The sequence below is a fragment of the Gymnogyps californianus genome, chromosome 15 (assembly GCF_018139145.2).
Source record: "Gymnogyps californianus isolate 813 chromosome 15, ASM1813914v2, whole genome shotgun sequence".
NCBI lineage: Eukaryota > Metazoa > Chordata > Aves > Accipitriformes > Cathartidae > Gymnogyps > Gymnogyps californianus.
The window spans coordinates 4,891,636-4,905,660 of NC_059485.1; the positions used below are offsets into that span (position 1 = coordinate 4,891,636).

The 14,025-nt window shown below is 43.7% G+C and overlaps 1 protein-coding gene across 2 annotated transcripts in view; it reads right to left on the reverse strand.

Moving 5' to 3' along the window:
• The window catches only part of SDK1 (sidekick cell adhesion molecule 1), a 413,144-nt gene that overhangs the window by 17,705 nt on the left and 381,414 nt on the right, over window positions 1-14,025 (reverse strand). For both annotated transcript variants that reach the window (XM_050905714.1, XM_050905715.1), the window contains 5 exons: window positions 11,181-11,296; window positions 9,594-9,780; window positions 8,642-8,779; window positions 5,374-5,535; window positions 4,038-4,163 (listed from right to left, as the gene is read on the reverse strand). In XM_050905714.1, coding sequence (XP_050761671.1) covers window positions 4,038-4,163; window positions 5,374-5,535; window positions 8,642-8,779; window positions 9,594-9,780; window positions 11,181-11,296 — 729 coding nt within the window. The remainder of the gene's footprint in view (window positions 1-4,037; window positions 4,164-5,373; window positions 5,536-8,641; window positions 8,780-9,593; window positions 9,781-11,180; window positions 11,297-14,025) is intronic.

The window sequence follows — 14,025 nt, forward strand, 5'->3', positions numbered from 1 at the left end:
TGACAAAATGTCAGCCTCGGCATGTCATTCGCGAGCAGAAGCGAACCAAAGGCCCCATGGCAGATGCCAGCAATGCAGCTGCACCCTTCACTTTGAATTTACTGACTTTTGCTGGTTTGTGTCCATGTTTGACACTGCACTCCCTCATTTGTTTAAAAATAAATAGAAAAGGAAGAAAACATGAAAACATTACTCAAGACACCAGAAAGGAAACTAAAGTGAGATCTGCCCGTGGGGTGTTGGAAGCGAAAACCAGCATTTATGGGAAGGACAATCCCCACTCCAAGTAGATGGGTACTTCCCCAGAATGTCTGCTGCCTTCATGGAACTGATCATCTGGGGGAGCAAAAGAAAACACTTTCCTGACTTATCTGTATCCTAAACTCATGATTTGTGGCTGATCTGAGTTTAACCGGCCTGTTCATGCCAGCCAGAGTGCTAGAAATATTATTGGAAGCATGTTAAGATGCAATTCTCTCCCACTGGGCTTAAGTCATCCCCTGCTTGGGAAAAGCAAACAAACAAAATCCAAAATGCATGATGGGGAGAGGAAGTAGAAGAGGAAATCTCTATCGGCTTGACCTGGGTCAGAGGCCTTTCCTGAGGCGACACAAGCCATGAAGCAGATTGACCGAACACCTACACGGCTGCCCTGCAACTGAAGATGACTGCAGCAGGCCAACACATGCATGAAGGTCTCATGCTGGCGGTTACGTATCCACGTGCACTCCTGGCAGCATGGATCCTTAGGGCGTTATGCAGAAACACCTCCTCTGTAGATAGGGGGTAACTGTGTGAGATGGCTTAGTACTTTACAGGCTGCATGCCTGCCATTGAAGCACAGTCCAGAGAGAGGAGCCTTGGATGTGGCATGATTGGGAAAAGAGGGGTGAAACCAGCTTCTCCACTCCTTCCGGCAGCACTGGGAACCTTATCATCGTTGTGCCGTTTCTGTCTTTTCCTCTGCACGTAGAAACTGAGGACACGATCTAATACCCATTCCTTAGCCAGCCTAGTTGATGTCTAAGGAGTGCTTATAACGGCAGTGACAGAGGCTGCTTAATTGCATTTCTTGTAATGCACAAGGAGCTAAACTGGAATCCATTTTTCTGAGGACAGAGAAATTGGAGGAAAAGAAAAACTCTTTAGTTTCTGTAATGTCTTCCTCTAGCACAGATCACACTGAAAAAATATTGGTTTGCCTGCTCCATCCCTGTGTCTGAGTATATTAAAAATGCAGAGGAGGTAGTCAGCCTGGTCACCTTCCATAAATCCGAGAGAGAAATGGGGAGATCAAATGAACAATCTCAGCTGCCTGCTGCCACCATTGCTAAACCCAGCAGGGCAGCCGGAGCCCTGGGAGACACAGCAGGGCACCAAAAAATTCAAAGGGAAGTGACAAAAGGGGGTAGGGTTGCCATTTGTGACAGAAAGCCACCCTCCCACTCTGATGGAAGAGTCTTGGCAGGGAGCTACAGCAGGGAAAATGAGATGATACAGCATTGAACGTTTGGGGTAATGAGGCCTATAATAGATGACACTTGAGATGTGAAACACTAAGGTAGTGGTATTGCATTTAAATATTGGCAACAAGCTAAAGCTTTTCATCTGTCTGTTCAATGCTCCTTTTTTGATCTCAGAAGGATGAATATATCTTTTCCTTCCTTGATTTTATGTGAAGGGCACAAGTCAACTGCTCTTCTCTTGGACAACAACTCCTTAAAAACAAAGGTTGCTCCAATACATGCTCTACTACCCATATAAATCAACGTGCAGAAGCAAATTCTTAGAATGATATTAAAACAGAAGTTGCTTTGAATGACCAGCCCTGACAGGAGGAATTAGTTCCCTGCTTTTGTTAAGCTCGTAATTCAGATTTCAAACTCCTCCGTGCAGAGATGAGGAAGAAAAGCAGCACAGAAAGGAAGCCAACACTTGGGTGAAATAAGCAAACATTCCAATTAGTCTGTCTCTTCTCCTGGATCACATTTCACGCTTCCTACAGCTGCAACCAGAACGAAGGATGAGAATCCAGCATACAAATGCCTAGTTCATTTGCTACAGCAGCATGAATAGGATTAAAATAATCTGAAGAGGAATTAAATGCCTCAACAGACAGGTTGCAAAAGCAGGAGAATAAGACCTTTTCTGTGTGTTTCCAGGATCAGTGGAGTGGGGCCAGCAGAAGTGACCCAGGGTTAACGCAGCTCAGACCTGCCTTGGAGGGACTACTTTCTTCCTACTCAAAAAGAGCGGGCCACAAATCCTACATCCTTAGCCATGAACTGTAAAATGTTTGTTCACATCCAACGGTGAGACAAGCCCAGGAACATCAGATGACTTTGCAATGTCACCATTCACACGAGCTGAATTTCCAGCTTGCAGACAATCTGCACGTGGGGCGCAGGTTTCCCTCTAAAATACTCTTACTCAAAAAACCCTGTTTGGGGAAACGTAAGCTGGTAAGGGAACTTCAATGAACAGTTCTGGTTTAACTTGCTATCTAAACAATGCTGTTCAAATAAGACAGGATATTTTTTACCTATGAAGAAATAAGGGCAAAAATCAATAAGCTGATGTAAGGGAAATAGAAGCACGGCGCTGTCCTGCTTCTCATTAAAAAACCCCCTTGATCGCTCTGAGAAACTCCAGTGCTTTGAGAAGGCACACATTTTCCTTCACTGTTTTGAAAACAATTGTCAAGTTAAATGACAGAAATGAGGAAGAAATTCTAGGGTCACAGCAGAGCCTCACTACAGAGCAAATTCTATCAGATGCCGGTATGGAAATCTGTATCTTCAGTGATGACCACAGAAATGCAGGCAATAATTTTGTTACTGGTCTGGTTAAACGTAATTAAAATCATTGGTTTTAAATGCAAGCTTACATTCAAGACATGTACAAGAAACAGTTAGGATCCTTTATATAATCAAACAGATAAGCATTCATTTAATCAATATATAAACAAGCAATGTGCAAGCACCTAGAAGTAAAAAAGGAAAGAACAAGCAGCCAACATGGGTATGTCAAGTATAAATCATGTCTAATTTCCTTCTGTGACAGGGTAGCAGACCTTGTCAATAGAGGAGAAAGAGCAGACATCATCTATCCTGACTTCAGCAAAGCTTTTGACATCGTGACATTCAAACACGGCCTACGTGAAACAAGTATCTGGTAGATGCATCACCGGCTGGAAAACTGTACTCGGCAAACGGTTATCAACATTCGCTGTCAGAGTGGAGGGAAATTATCAAGTGAGATTACACAGGGGTCTGGCAGCATTCACTGGTTTTTCTTAATGACTTGGTTACCAGAAAGCGCGCGCTCATTGAATTTGCAAGGGATACCACGCTGGGAGAAGCTGCAAACAGGCCGGAGCATATGCCTACTTCTAAAATGACCTTGTCCAACTGGGGAAATATTCTGGAAAAAGCAGAGACCAGCTTCAGTAAGATGCAAATCCCAGAAGCAAAGGAGCTCTGGGAAAGCACCAAGAAAAACTGTGGTGATGAGGGGATTCCTTTCCCCCCCCCAATGCCCTCCCTGCAGAACACAAGAACAAATGGGGAAAGCGATGTGTACATGGTGCTAAAGTCCTGGCCCTATTATTAACAGTAAAACAGTAATTAGCTGCTGTGTTCTGCTGCAGAAGAGGACAGTTTTCTATCTGTGGTCCTCAAAATACAGCTTGCAAGTACTTATTAGTCCTTGTGCATGAAAGATGCTGTAAGTCTTTAAGTGAGTTTTAATTATTAACCATATTAGCTCATCAGTTGGATGATTTACCAGTGATGTAGCACAGTGAAAGCCAGAGCACTCAGGGTAATTTTCTGTGACTGTTCCTAAACAGGAGAAAATCTGCTAAACCACATAATAAACAAGCAACGGTTTAATACTGGCTGGCGACAGCATTCTCTCACAAAATCCCGTTACCTTACTGGGACAACAAACCACCTCTCCACTGTGGGATGGCTTTCAGCGTGGACTGAAGGAAGGGAACTCATGACATCAAGCTCTCTGTGTTTCCCGTGGCTTACCTGAGGGTCGTGCCTCTATAATGTAGCCAGTTGTGGGTTTTTCTCCTGAATCTCCCTCAGTCCATTGTAGCGTCAGCCCAGAAGCAGATTTTGTCACCAGAATTTCCTGAGGGGAGCCGGGAGACCCTGAAGGATGAAACGAGAATAGCAAATGGTGGTGGTATCACAGACAGACGGCAGTATTCTTCATTTCTTCTACTGATATAGGGGAAAAAAATTATCTAGAAGTATTGGTCAACATATAGGCAACATAAACCAGCTCAATGGGCTATTTACCTAAATTTTTGACTAGTTCTAGTACCAGCAGTTACATATCAATGGCTGGGTTTTACAGGTACCTGTGTTAAGAAGTAAAGAGAAAAAACACTCTCCTTTTAACTATTAGCATATCTGCAGCGTTTACACATTGCCACTGCTATTTCTGACTTCAGAGGTGAAACCAGCCTCCAAGTTTCAGGGAGAGGTTTGTGGGGACAGCTGCCTGCCCATTCACTTGGGAAGATGCCACCGCCACGTTAGAGAGGATTCCTGCTTTATACTGTCTGTGGTGGGGCATGAGAGTTAAAGCTGTGGATCCACAGCGCTGCTGTCCCAGATAATGGCTATGGAGGGTGCCATGATAAAATGAAAGCTTGCTGGCACCCAGAAAGGTGGAATTGCCAGATGTGGCTCTGATGGAGGGAGCAAATATTTCCCTGAGCTGGAAAAAAAGCAAAAATCAGAAATGTGAGCATTGCATTGATGTTCTGTGATTTACTGGACAGGCTCATTGGAGAGCATTTACCTTGTTAGATTATCTGTTTATCAAAATCACCGATCAAATAAGAAAACAGACTCTTGGTACACACATTGAACCAAGTTGGTCTTCAGCCTGTAGCTCCTCTTGACAGATCAGGAAATTTGCAGACCTCTCCCTCTGCATAAGCCGAAGTGTCAGGAGAGAATAATTGTAAACTCCTTCTGGCTTTAACATCCAGGAGCCTCTGCTGGTTTCGGCAGAATTATTCCAGTTCTGACTCCACTGCATAGTAGTACAGTCAGAATTATGCACCATGCTGTCAGGCTGCAGCTTTGAAATCCCTGGCTAGGCCATTTGTGTTATGATTTATTTACACTGTTTTGTTTATTCACATCAGACTTCTAGATTTCAGGAAAAAAGAAAACATGTTTTTCATGGGCAGTTGTGAAACCCACTGAATCATGTCCTGAGCTACTGTGACTCAACTTCTCCTTGGCTTGGAAATTCATGTGAAGCCCTGAGTGCACTATTCCCCGCTGTTGGACCACGTTTGTATAACCGATCTGGCTTGCGACATGCTTTTATAGTTCCACTTACCTTCTGCTGGCCCAGCTGTGACGTTGGCTTGCAGTTCAGGTCCATAGGTGATGGTTCGGGCTTGCACTCTGAATAAATAGGTCATGCCCTTGGTGAGATCTCGGACCTTCAACCAGCGTTGCCAGTTCCCTTTAATGTCCACGGTCACCACCTTACTCACCCCTGGAACAGCCACGCAGATAAAAAAAATAAGAGGAGGTTGCAATGCAAAAAAAGAAATCAAGTGGAGCTTATTACATCTAGATGGTAAGTAAAATTATCTAACAGTTTGCTACGAAAGTATTTCTTACAATTAGCAGGAGTTTAAGTAGTGATAATAGCCAATTTTCAGCACTGATAAGTATAATTAGAGTTTAAGCTTGATAAGTGGGTACTGACAAGAAAAAAAACCTTACAACACAACTGGGAAATTACCAAGAGACTACACGCAACTTCACTAATTACGCTGGGAAGAAAGGAGGAGGTAAACGAAGAGGACTGCATGTTGCAGATTGCTTCCTAAGCAAGCATTTCTCCACTGCTGCTTTGCCAATTAACCTGCAACATTGCCTGGAGGAGGAAACAAGGGCCAGGTTCTTTCCTTTCATCTTGTCCTGTCATTTCTACCATTACCAAGTGAATGCAGAATGAAGGATGTATATCTCGCAGGTAACTTGTGGGTAAAAATGCCACTGCAATAGGAGGTGCAATCAAAGCACTATTAGTTTGGACAAGGCTGAAGTCACGACTTGTGTTTCACTCTTCTCACTCTCTAAGAATTTTTCTTACATGGATGAATTAAAATCAGTGCTGTTTCCTTCATCAGGGTTCATAGCTGGTTTCACGTTTAGGTTCTCAATGCTGCATAAAGGGCAGAGCGGCAATGAGTGTTTTGAAAACAAAAAATCTAGTTTGTGCTAAAATTTTCTAGAAGTCAGTCAATGGAAAGAATTTGATTTATAAAATATTTTACAGAACAGAAAGTTCGAATTTACAGAGTCCTTTTGGCATTTCTCTGGTTCTGCAGATGTACATAACACATTTCAAACCAAGAAGTGGGATAATGTTTTTCCCACTAGAGAAGGCTGCTTGCTAGTTTATCTTTCCCGAAAAATGCAGAAGGAAGATGTTTTTCAATCCAGATGCTTATTTTATGCAAATCAAGATGATGCTTTCAGTTTTTATCAGTTAAATAAAGAATAATGTCCAAGCACTTTCTGTTCCAAGTTTTCTCCCAGATACAATTTATAACTCAGGGAATCTTTCCTTGGTTAACGAGGAAGCAGTAAAAGTGCTCCCTCCTTCCCTAGGTGTACTATTTCATTTCTCTGAGACAAATCAGGAAGCATTTGTCATTTTGAAGTTATGTTCCAAAAAAAAAGGAACTGTTAAAAAAGGCTCCAGGGCAATTTTGTTGTCTATTATTGTGTAAAACATAACACTGTAAAGCTTAAACAATAAAAGGTCAAACAGGGAGAAGACTGTGCTAAAGAACAGATTGCTGTTAGAAAGTTTTGCAAAATGCTCAGGTTTTAAGTGGTGGCTTGTGAGTGGGAAGGCAGGAGGTGTCACAACAGCGAGGATGCTCAGCCAAAAATCACAAATGGGTTCAAAAGATGCAGAAAAAAAGCTCCGGGGGGGTCTGGTCCATCCATATCGTTGCATTGTAGTGCTGGCATGGAGGAATGTGAGACCTGGGGCTGGAAGGACCCTCCGGGATCGTGGGGTCTGGCAGCTGCCAGCCCCACAAGCCTCGCTGCCTGCATGCAGCACCATTACGTGCTCCGTCTTCCAATGAGTTTGGCTTTACCTTGCTCTCTAAAGAAAGGAGCATGGCTTTTCTATTGGAGGAAAATGATGCCATCGAGGGAGGGATTACTTACCATGGCGGGAGAATAAATATGTTTGCTGAAAGAAAAATGTTGGCACAAGAGTAAATGGGTAGAAACTGGAAAATAAATTTAGGCAAAAATTTAGAATCTGAGGAAAAGCCCTCCATAGCCTCCCTGCTTGCATCAGAAATCTTCTGCAGGGGAAGGGGTGACAAACTGGAGTCAGAGATAGCACAGGCAGAGGTGGGGAAGAGAAGAAAAGAAAACAAAGATTCTGAGGATGTTAAGTCAAATGCATGCAGAGAAAACATGATCTGACACTTCCATATTTTCAGGGGAAAAAATGTATTCTTAAACATTGTGTAGGAATGAATAAAAGGCAGGAAATGCCCAAACAGCCCGAACCTCCCGCATACCCTGTGCACATTTCTTGGTCAGAATTAGAAATGCTTTCTGCATTAGCTCTTTGTACTCAGACCTGCCAGCCGTAAAGGCTGAAAGTGCTTTTATTCTCGTGTTTTCATTCCTGAAATGTAACTTTCTCAGTGCATGAGACATGGATATTCAGACAATATAGATCTTTATTCCTTACAGAAGAAGCAAATACGAGTGATTGATATCCTTATTTCTTTGGAAAAGAGTTTAAAATGGATTGGCAATGGCTGAAATTACTCTCCCTGCTGTCACACTGCCAAAGTTGGACATCCTATTGAACTATTGGCGATCTACCAGGAATATAAAAATATTAATAAGACCATCCACAAACTTTGTAATCTTTTCCAATTCACCTTTGGAATGAATTTACATTTGTTTTCACAGAAATTGCCAAATCCTTCTCTGTTGCTGTTCTGGCAAATTAATGAAACATTTGTGGCCACCACATTGTTGTCGTCTAGCTTAAATCTAGTGCTGGGTTACAAACGCTGCTTGAAAACTCCATGTAAACAGACACAACTAAATCTCTATCACAGTTATTCTCCCCTGTCAAAAGCAGCAGTGGTACCAGTGATGACTAGCACATTTGATGCCCAGGCAATCTTTGCGATAACAGAAGTGACACATGATGTGATAAGCAACACAAATGTGTCTGATGACTATTCTGGGATGGAGCCTACTCAGCAATTTCAAAGCGCAACGCGGGGGGACAATCAGGCACTCTCAGGCTGAGTTTCCTCTTGGCCCGTTCCAGGTAACGACGGCCGTAAAATGGCTTTTCAAATCACACAGGATATAGTTTGTGCAAGAAAATGAGAGAGGACAGACAAAAGCTATATTGCACAATATTATAGTTTGCTGAACAGTTTTGGCAAAAGCGGAATTGTTTTACTTACCCTCTGCCACCTAGCTTCTCTTGGAAAACGGCAGAGAGCAAGTAGGAAACTGGGCAGAGATAAAAGATACTACAGTACTTTTCTGTCATTTCCCCATGAATATGTATGATTGGAGGTCTTTCTTACCCTGGACGGGAGCCAAAGGCTCATAGACTACTCGATAACCCTGCAGGACTCCATTTGCTGCTGTCGGTTCGCCCCAAGACACATTGAGTGTAGTGCAAGTGATTTCAGAGAATGCCAAGAAGCTGGGAGCACTGGGTGCTGAAAGGATTACAAACAGATTGAATTGCAGTAGGAGTAGTCAATCTGATATACATATATATTATAAAACATTGGTTTATTTGCCCAGCCTAAATCTAAAGGAAACAAGCTGAGAATGGGATTTGTCAATTGTATCCAAATGTACTGTAATCAATCAGAAACCCAGCCTGTCCTAAAAAAAGCAGCCACTCAGCTGCAAAGCTGAACCTCAAAAGCAAGCAAGGAAATAGGACACAGAAGGGAAAGACCCTCAGAAGGGTGCGACGTGAGCATACAGCCCAAGCGCACACCTCTTCAGAGCCACCACCAAGGGCATTGCCTTCACCCTGTGCTGGAGCGCTCCCACCATGGTCACATCCAGCACAGAGACAGCTCAGTCTGACCAGGTGGCTGCTGATCCAGCTTTAAAAAAAAAAAAAAAAAAAAAAAGAGGAATTATGAAAAGCACAATAATTCTCTCACAGTACTGTCTGGGCAATTTCCAGGCACTGGAGATGAGTTCCTTCAGATTTTCAGATGTGATAGCAGAGGCCAGAAACAGACCCACAGACAGCTTCCTTCTGGACCAGCTTGTGAAGGGACTGGTCCTTCTGCCAGTCCGTTCTCGCTTCCGCTGTATCGCTCCCTTTCCTACACGGTCTACTTATTTGATCCTTTTTTTCCCCTCCAAGACCACTACAATATAATGACCCATCCGAAAGCTAAATCTGAACACCAGTGCCCTCCTGCATCCACCCATTTCCCTTAGCCACTGTCCAGTTACATGCTGGTCATCACCAAGTCTGTGCTTTGAGACAAGCCAGCGATCCCGTACCCGCCTGGTGTGTCCTGCCCTGTGAGGGGCTGCTCCTGGGGCCGTCCCCGGCTGCGTTGAAAGCGGAGATGCAGACCATGTACCACGTGTGGCTGGTCAGGTTTTTGAGCCGGACGGTTGTCTCTGGGAGGAAAAGGACCTTCACTTTCTCCGTGTCATTTTGGATGTCGCTCTCCCAGTAATAAATCTGTTGGGACAGTAAGATGTTTTAGTATATCCTACACCTAGAAAATATCTGGGCATTGCAGCTATAAAAGATCAGGAAGATGGTGCAGTCTTGCTCTGGACTCCTCCATTAAATGGGATACTAACCCTTTTCACTACGTGCCCAATCTTTTCTCTTCCTTTGGCAAATTCCCCCGAGTCCAGTGACCATGTAGCTGAGTACATCACTCAAAAATAGAGCACAGGCTGAAGAATATAGCCTAATGACAGCAGATACGAGCTGCCAGAGTTCAGTGATGAGAGGTCAGTTTTTAAATTCTCCCTGAAATGCTAGCTGCCTGTCAGCACTGGCATCCTGATACGATGCTCCAGAACTCACCTCTGCATGCACACAACGGTTTCACCATTTGTGTTCACAGGACAGCCAAGCAAATGCCTTCCTGAAGAGGGTAATAAAGACTTTCCCTAAAGTTCATTGAGGTACTTTTCCCCATTCTTCCCTTACATAATTTTTATCCTGATGCCATAAAATTAGGCTTTAGAGAAGTCGTTTCCAAGAGGAAAAGTGGTGCCAGCCCTACTTATTGGACAGGCCTGGCAGCGAGAGCATTACAACAGGCCAAAGCAAGCCAGAAAGTTGAGAGAACGAGCCAAAGCAAGACTCCACCTTGGCTCTACAAGCCAAGCTGTTAGAGCCATCTATATATGTACAAAAGGAAAAGAACATGAATTGATATATAAGGATGCTTGTTACTGCCAAGAAGGGATGCCAGATTATTCACATTGGCTTGGCTTTTTTTTGCTTATGGACCTAAATTCATGGAGAGAGGCAGAGCCAGACACTGAACCCAAGCCAAGCTCCAGTGTTTGTAGACTTGCCCGTTTCCACTCTCTGAGGGTCCATTCTCATGCTGGAGAAGCTAAATAACATGCCTCTGCAACGTGCTCATCTCCTATGAACCAAATGCAATTAATACTATGATTTAATTTTGTTAAAGTTAAGGAAATGAAATAATTCTTCCGAAATCTGACCTGGCTCAGGCTTCTAGCTTGGAGAAAGTTCTACTTTTCCTAGTGGCTTGTAACATTTGATAGATAGAAAGCTCAGTTAATTTTCTTCAATACATTTCTTGCCCTTAGCTCTTGTGTGTCTGTTGCTTTTTGGAGCAGATACGTTGCCTGCATAAGCGGAGCTGCCTTGTTATCTGTTTCCCCATGCTCTCCTTCTCCACAAATAGCAACACACTTCCCCCCCACCGCCTTTCTTTTGGTTTTGGGACTTAGTGCCATTTCCGTACTGCAGTCTGAATGCTGTTTTAATTTGCCTTATGCAGTGAGGGCAACTGTAGTTTGTAGAGCTATCTCACAAGTAATAGCAATGCCAAGCAAGATAAATGAAACCGGTAGAAACAGGAGGATTGCCTTGTAGCCTTGGATGTTCCCATTTTGGCTGTCAGCAGGAGGGGGGTCCCAGGTGAGCTCCAGCTGGCTTGCAGAAAGGGAGTTTACTTGGACGTTCTGTGGGGCCAGCGCTGGTGCTAGAGAGAAAGGAGGACAGAAGAATTAATAGTGACAAGCAGAACTAGTTCATATCCAGGCTGCAAATTTCCGTTTGCGGAAGGACCCAGGACAGACTCTGTTTACGCCACAAGCCAGCTACCAGAGTCAGCCCTGGAGGTATCTGTGTCACAGGGAAGTCTCAGCACACGTGGACTGAGGAGCGGCTGAGCCTCTGGATGTGGTTATGTTCTTGTCCCACACACACTGGGGTAGATATTGAATCAACTCAATCCTGCCAGCAGCTTTGGAAAAGAAAGAAGAATTTTGTCTTCATTCTACAGCAATGTTTGGGGCTTGCCTTTGGCAGTGACACTGCACTCCTGACCGACCACCCTTGAAAGTAACTGGGAGCAAGGCAGCCCCCTTGCCAGCGTCCGCCTGGCCTCCTGCTCAGCAGCAAGTCTTTACAACAGCCTGTTTGCAAGGCTCCAAGACTTAGGGCCAAAACACTGTATAAAATTACCTCCAAAACCAGTCAGACGCTAATCAATTCAACTAATATTTTATGTATGACAAAATGACTTTTAGTTTGCTACTCGTTAGCTCTGCTTTGATTATACCTTCGCATATACATGCTGGCCCTCTTTGGCTCCTGACGGCATTTCTTCTTTGCATTGTGCTGTGCTAGAAAACTGATCTTTGAGTGCACCTGGGTCACACCATCCTTCCCTTTGTCAGGATCCAACTTGGTGCAGGTGGATTTTCTTCCCCAGCAGCGAGCAAGGACAGCCTGTTTTCCCAACCTGCTGTCTCTGCCTCCAGCAGGTCTTAACAAAACAGCACATGTTCTGTTTACAGAAAAGGTGCTGAAGCGTGTCCTGTTCAAACTCCAGAAGTAGGAAGAGAAAGGCAGGGCAAAGGGTACGCTTCTCCTTTCTCCGTGTTCACGGTGCCGTAGCCTTCACCCAGACCACCTGAGAAAGCTGCCTCTTTTCTCTCTGCCCCTTTATAGCCCATAAATAGAAGTGATAAAACATTCACTACTGGAGTTAGATAGCCCCGGTTATCTGTTCCTCTGGAGACTTCTTTCTTTAGAGAGAATGACCTTCATAAGTCACACTTTTCTACCAATACTCCTTCCCCCCAGAGTTATAAAATAAAATAGTAATTAACACTCACTCAGCCTGACACCAACTATTTATTTTGTTCTAACTGTGTGGTTTCCATATTATCACTGCCCACCCTGCCGTTAATGGAAATGTTAATAACCAGCGCCAGGTTGTTGTGACAGATGCTTGGGCTCATTATCAGAAATTCTTATTTACCGCTCCATTAAACGACAGAATCGCACAAAAAAACAATTCAATCAAAACTAACTGGAGGAATTTTAACAGCCACATTAATAATCCAAAACATAAATAAAGTTAATGTCTTTTGCATGTTTGCCATCGGCAACCTATTGCAAAATTATTGCTGTACAATTAAAACGTGAAAGGCAAAATTGAAAATAGCCTTTATCCCAGCGCTCAGTTAAAATTATTTGTTTATTGTATTTTTTTGTTTCCTTTTCGGCTGGATGTAGCGAATGCATGAGGTGACAATGACCATCAGTAAAATACAGCTTGTTCACGGGGGTGCACTTGTCTAATTGCTGCCCTGTCTTCTGCACTTCACGGAGGAGCGAAGGGAGCAGCTAAGCCGGCTGGCTGGCTGCGTTCAGTGCAACGTAGCGCTGTTCTGTTAAGGACCAAAAAACTCAAGATTTTGAGACTTTCACAGCACACCTCAGAGTGCGAGGCCAAACTGATCACACAGTACAAACCTGAAAATACATCTCAGAGATTTGCAGATGATGACATGCCCAGGGAAACAGGAATATGTACAATCACAGAAGAAAATGGATCACTTTAGCAATGTATTTTCTTTCTAGGCAGTGACACTACTGTCTGTCCTGAGCTGACAGCTTCACAGTGCTCTCAATACCCAGGTCTGAAGCAGCGTCTACAATAGCATTTTTCTTTGGATCCCATGTGCCAGCCTGCAATAATTGCCGCTTCCGAGATGCGACCATTAGAAGAGCCGGCATGTACAGCCTGCTACCAGAAAAACACTGCTTTTCCTCAAACCCTTTTTGAAGCACGTCTAAGAAACACAATGGTTAAAAACTGCCAGTGATCATTCTCCACTGACACGCTCGCTGCTGGAGCTGCACTTTTGCTGGCACGGTGGTGGAAAATTTGATGGGAGGAAAAAAAAAAAAAAAAAAGACGGTGTGGAAAAAGACATTTCTCTTCGCTACCCCAGAGCGTCCACGAGATGCAAATTGTTTGGTTTTGTGCCCTGTGAGTCTGTCCCTCTGTTCAACTTTCAAAGGCTGATGTGTCCCTCCTCTTCTAAGCACAGATTTCTTGTTGACAGCAAGGGACAGCAGAAAAGTGCTGCTGACGCTTGATGTGGCTCTGTGCAGACAGCACGTAACATTAAGGGTGAAATGAAATACTTCAAAAAGAAGGAAACACATCCCTAAAGACTCTACCTGTTTGAAACCCCAAACCATTCATTGAATGTATGGACAGCCTGTGCCAATAAAAGCAAGTGCATTTTAAAGGTGAATTCAAAAGCTTTTTACCTTCTAGGAATGCAGTTCAAGATTACTGAGCTCTGAATTTTTTCATGGCTGTTGAAATCACGAATACATAAAAAGCAAGGTTAAAGCTGCATACCTCACACTGCTTTAGGTGTTAGTGACATTATCAACTATAGCAGG